The sequence below is a fragment of the Artemia sp. Qi Xiang Cuo genome, chromosome 7, assembly GCF_049724085.1.
Source record: "Artemia sp. Qi Xiang Cuo chromosome 7, ASM4972408v1, whole genome shotgun sequence".
NCBI lineage: Eukaryota > Metazoa > Arthropoda > Branchiopoda > Anostraca > Artemiidae > Artemia > Artemia sp. Qi Xiang Cuo.
In genome coordinates this window covers 20619354-20625353 of record NC_142800.1, presented here as the reverse complement: position 1 = coordinate 20625353, position 6000 = coordinate 20619354, and the positions used below count along the sequence as shown (strand labels likewise).

At 35.5% G+C, this 6000-nt stretch overlaps 1 protein-coding gene across 1 annotated transcript in view; it reads left to right on the top strand.

Annotated features, from left to right (window-relative positions):
- The window catches only part of LOC148950044 (nephrin-like), a 295913-nt gene that overhangs the window by 240646 nt on the left and 49267 nt on the right, over positions 1-6000 (top strand). Inside the window, exon 14 of the mRNA XM_089092085.1 lies at positions 2992-3157. Within this exon, the coding sequence (XP_088948211.1) occupies positions 2992-3157 (166 nt within the window). The remainder of the gene's footprint in view (positions 1-2991; positions 3158-6000) is intronic.

Genomic DNA, 6000 nt, shown 5'->3' with positions numbered 1-6000 from the left:
TTCTTTTTTTTTTCTCGGATGTTTAAATGAAAGTGTATGTCACTTGATGTGTGAATGTGAAGAACTGAATGATTGGAGAATTGAAGTGTTCGGAGAATGTGAAGGTTTTGGTTAAATATATCCAATTCTATTTTGTATGTGTTCAATTAATATATTTACTGCGGCTTGTAGAAATTTATATATTTGACAGTCAACACTTATTATCTATATTTTTAAGGAATTGTAGGTTCTAATCCTTCTTTATTTCTAGTGATCCAATCATAAACACACAAAAAACAAAGGATTTTGTGTTATTTTTGCACACAAAGACACACTGATCTACTAAGAACACGGTGTTTTTAGTGATCCAATGAAGATATAATTTAAGCTACATTTCAAAAGATGACAAAATTTGACAGAAAAATAATTATACCTGTAATAAAAAACATTACAAGCTTAACGAATATGGGACAAAGCCTATCCCTCAATGTAAAAGAAATTAGTTGATTGTTCCCAGGGATACAACAACTGTTATCATTTGCATGAATGAAGTTGTTTCTAACTTGGTCGAGGATTGTGCTTTACTAATGAATTTCGTCTACATGGGACTATAGGAGTCTACAAGTCTCTATTGTTTGTGTGTTTGTCCCTCCTTCAAATCTTTATCTATGTTTATTATGTACAAGGACACATCTGGCGTTTTCCCAAAGGAGTCCCCCCTCAGGGGCGGATCCAGGATTTTTTTAGGGTGGGGGGGCAAAATAGGTTGATCCAATAAAAAAAATTATGGGGGTGGGCAAAATAGGTTGATCCGATAAACTTGCGTTAGGAGCAAGTTTAATTAACGCAAACTTGAGTTAATTAGGTAAATTACACTACTTTAGAATACGTTAGGGGGGGGTTGCCCCCTTGCCCCCTGGATCCGCCACTGTCCACCCTGAACTACTAGGGGTAGGCTACAAATAAATTATATTGTCTTTTGATCAAATTTGGAACACCTTTCTGACTAAAAAATAAATGAAAAGATTGTCTATTCGTAGTATTGTCACACTTGCACAGCATCGGTAAAGGACATGTATGTTGAGCGTACGGAGATGGTATGAGAGTTCGATCGCCGGGCTGGGCGTTGAAAACTCTCAGATGTCTCCCAAGAATGGCAGCTGAGAGTTCGGTATCAACTCTCTTTCGTTGCTTTTGGCCCATCAATGCGTTTTGTTCAGTGCTTCAACTATCCCTGAATTTTCGGGATTTCCCCGAAAAGTTTGCAAAAACTGAGCGGCGAAAATGTTTTGGCCTAGAAGCGTCAAAGCTTTAAATCCGGCCCTGCCTATAGGCATTCCGGCTTATATGTCTATCCAGGAGTTTTATTCAAATATTTGTCTTTTTTTCCAGGAAAGGAAATGCAGGATAATTTTAAATTCGTCTATCCTAAAAGAAATGGCCCTAGCAACACCATTTGAAGAATAACTTAGACTGCTCTCATCAGATAGTGTTTTCTCCTTTTCTCTTTGCTCATTTCATTAGGAAAGTACTTAACAATTTCCAAAATCCTAGAATTAGTTCATTATGTATTCTAGTAAGCTCTCAGCTGTTTGGGTGCTTTAAGTTACTTGCTTATGCATCTATTAAAATATATATTGTCTAAAAAAAATTGTGCTGGAAACATAGTCATACTTGACTTAAGGCTCCTGCCGAGGGTTCGGAGTAGAGAACGATGAGATTAAGCGCCTCTAGTTTGACCTATCGCTTGCCAGGCTAGCAGGTTCTTCCACCGGGATGTGGGCTTGGGTGAGGAATTCATCGGCTTTGTCTTTTTCCACCTAGTCGATGGGCGTCCTCTGGGTCGCTTCCATCCGTGTGGGGTGGGGTCGAAGTCTAATGCGACCGGTGCTGGGGCGTCGCGTGGTATGCGAAGGAGGTGGCCGTACCACCGAACAGTACGCTGGGCGAGCTGCGTCGAGAAAGGAGTTGGAGCCGTACGTGACAGGAGAGTCTGGTTGCTAACGAAGTTAGTCCAGTGAAGTATCAGTCTGTATGTACGGTCAGTCCGTACATAGTAACGGAGGATAAAAGTTTTTTGCAACATTAAACCTTTAAAATACCAATGTGGCTGAGTTTAATTTTAGGATGACTAATATTTATGACTAATAAAATGACTTTTGTTGTTTTGAAATTTTTTTATATTTTTGACTAATAATTAATAGAATGATTAATAGTTGTTTTAGGATATTTTATATTTGCGGGTTATTGTTTTGTTAGCGTTGGATCTTCGATGGCATAAAATTTTTTTAATGTTCTTGATTGTCGGGTGATAGGAGGGTCGCTGTTTCGTGTGGACTGTCAGTGAGTTAGTTTCTTTTCCTTATAGATTTATATTTAGGTGATTTTTACTATGTATATGCCAAGTTTAACATGTTTTATTTATTATAAGTATTTTCACAAATAACGGGCTATTGAGCCCTTTGGGATATTATTTTTTGTTATTATTATTTTATGGAAATAAATGGGACTTGAACTTATTTTAAGTTTGAGTGTTATGTTAAACAAAAATATTCATTGTTATTTATATCACTTTGACGTTGTAGCATAAGCGTATTCTATATTATTTTTTATATTTTTATTTGTTTACCAGTGTTGGAGATTGGCCAACATTTGGTTTTCTAGCCCATTCTTTCCCTTTGTAATTTTGTGGCTTTGTTCCTTTTTTGGTGTTAAAGAGCTAATTCTTATATTTTTGGCATCTAACATCTCCGTCGGGGGTGTATAATTTTGCTGCAATATTGTATTGTCAATATATTGTAACATCTACTTAGCATCAAAAATTACGTACGCAGTGCGAAAACCGCTTATAACATGTATATAGGACAACACAGGTCGAAGTACCACGTACTACAGGTCTTTCTCGGTTCCACCCTGTATTTCTATAGTTAGAAAAAATTTATTTTGTTAAAAAAAAAGAGTTCCCAATGTAAGGCTATTATAATGTTTTATTAACACAATAATTCATTGTAGGTGGCATCGGAGGCCATGAAATATGCTGATGTATACCCCTCAAATGCAACTGACTACGCCCTCTCAGGTTTAAAGCTTGGAACAGAGTACCTTTTCTCTATCATGTCTTGGAATGAACTAGGAGAAAGCAATTACACAACCGACATCGTCCGAGCTAGAACGTCAAGTAAGTCTTTTGACCATTTGGCCAAGTAAGTTCTTACTTTGAGCTTTCCCAAGTACGCTTTTGTTTTACTGTGGATCAACCCCCTTGACAAATTTTAAGCAAGCGCCTTTCTTGAATAGCCACTTTCAGCCAAAACGGCCACATTTTGGCTGTAACGACTCTTAATTTCCCGAATACATTTCCGTTTTAATGTTGAGCAACCACCGTGCCTTATTTAAGGAAATGCTCTTCCTTACTTTCATTTAAAACCCTAATTTAAAAAACAAAAACAAAATGTATCGATCAGTTTGACCTGAATTAAATAGAAAACAATTTGACTCTTAACTGGAAAAAATGAGCTTAAGAGTAGTGAATTAATTAGTAAATCTATTAGTGAATTGATTTAATGTGCTGAAATTAAAAGCTGAATATTTCAATAATAAAAGCACAAAGAGTTGAACAGCACAGAAGGTAGTATAAAAGGGGGAAGCAAGTTAGAGCTAAAACCTACAGGAGGAGAGAGAGAGAGAGAGAAAGAGAAAGAGAAATTGCTCAAATGGAGAGATACATTGAAGTTAAATAAGCATCGTTTGACCCCAAACATTATGCATTGTATAAAAATTGGAACTTTAAATCGGTCAACAAGAATTGCACTATTTATTCCGATTTGACTTATTTTGAGTGGAGATTTGACAAATGCTACATGTTTTCCAGAGAAGTAGGGATTGTTTGGTTACCCGACTGACTGACCATATTTCAAACTGTATTCTGTACGAAAAGTGTGGTTCAATCCTGCTTGCTCTGGAGCTATAATGAGAGAAAGTTTGAGATGGCTAGGGCACGTTCTGTGGACGAAGGAGACAGATTGCCAAAGATTGTTATTTTCGGCCCACCGTCTAGGGCTAATGGGAAAGCAAGTCGACCGCGGTTGGAGTGGGAGGATGTCGTGAAGAAAGATTTAAAGGAAATGGGAACTTCTCGAGAGGGTATGAAGAGGGAGGCTTTGAATAGATTGGAATAGAGAAGGAGCGTACGTAGCTGTGTTGATCTCAGGCAGCTTGGTACTGCAGGGAGATATTAGTAGTAGTAATAGTAGTATTTGACCAGAGATTGGGCTGTTTTGATTGAAATATGGATTTGTAGGATGAAGCATCGTCATAAAATATCAGCACAAAATGTCACAACTTTACAAAATAGTGTGAATATTGAGACTCATGTGTCTAAACTTGGCAAATACAGATGCCTCTCTTAGAAATGGTCTGTCATTGGTGTCTGGAGATTAATATGTTATGCCCTTCTGGTCTTAATCAAACAACTTCAATTAAATCAAATATTTAACAATTTAATTAAAACACGTTTTAACAAACTTAATCGAAGTACCTGTAACCATTACAACTAACCGTAGTTTCAACTAACCCAATAATTTCCCTGTTAGTTACTGAATATTTTATCTCAATAGATTAGATAATATATATTGATATGATATTAGTAAACATTTGCTTAAAACATATTATTCACTTTTGTCAGAAAATACAATTTTAGGAGGCACGAATACAAAAATTGTTTGCAACTACTTTCAGCAGCTTATTTGTGAACATATTAAACATTGTCAATAATAGTTATTTTTTAATTCTAAATGCTGTTTTAATATTGTGTTTACAACTAAGAGCTCCATTTGAAATTTCTTGGCAAGTTCCGCATAAATTTTTTTTAATTATTGTTGAGAACATTTTTTGTTTTGTCATTTATATTGCCAACAATAATGATGACAATTGTTGCCCACATGATTTTTTTGGGTATCTACAAATAATTGTTGGTTATAATATTTTGCAAACAACGGTTACGGTGGAAAATACGCCTTAAGTTTTGTCCTTTTTTAAAAAATCATGTGAAATAGGCAACTGCAGTGGAAAACTTTTAAAATTATCTATACTTATGAAAAGTAGCCTTGTTTCTTGTCCTCCAACAAGAAGCTTTTGTTCTGTTTTCGAAAGTTTCATTTGAGACAATGAAATGGAAAATGGGTGATTAATTTTAAAGGGCAAAAAGTGAAGCTTAGACAAACCAGAAGTCGTTTTACGAGGAATTGCTTGACAACAGGACTGTTTCAAAAACGGATTTATTCTCAAAAGGAAAACGGAACATAAATATTGAAAGTACTATATTTGGAACTTTCATAAATCTAATTAAAAACAAAAATGGTATTTGGTAATTCCACGATAGGTTATATTTATTTCGGGAAATGTATTTTTCTAAGCAGATAGATTAGAAAGGAAAGGGTATATTGATTATTATAAAATTTTAAACTACGCTATATTTGAATCATTTAATTTATAACACTTACTATATCACATCATAATGTATTTATATATTTATATAGTATTATTTTAATTTTTATATTGTCGTGTTCTGTTAACATTTAGCGATTATTATATAATTAACCATTATCATACAGTTAACAGAGATTAAATATCAGTGTATCTACAATTTGTGTGCCATAATTGCTGTTGTTACAATCTGAATTATGTTATCAGGAGTCTATATCGAGGGGGGGGGGGAGGATTGCCTCTAAGTTTTTGGTTGGATGGTTTTCTAGACATACCATTGAAGTCCAGTGACGCTTACACCTATTATTGAGGACGTCGTTGGCACACATTTCACTCCTGGCATATATTTTAGAACAAACTTTCATTATTAGTATCTAATCTTTTAGCAGTTGCAATGGAAGCAGTTCAGTCGCACATTTCTGATACTAGTCTGCTCGGTGAACCGCCGGCTGAAGGGCTATGAAACGAAGGCCAGTGCCGCTGGTTTCGACTGTGAAGTCTGGTGTCGCGTCCTTTAATTTTTTTTTTTGCGTTCTG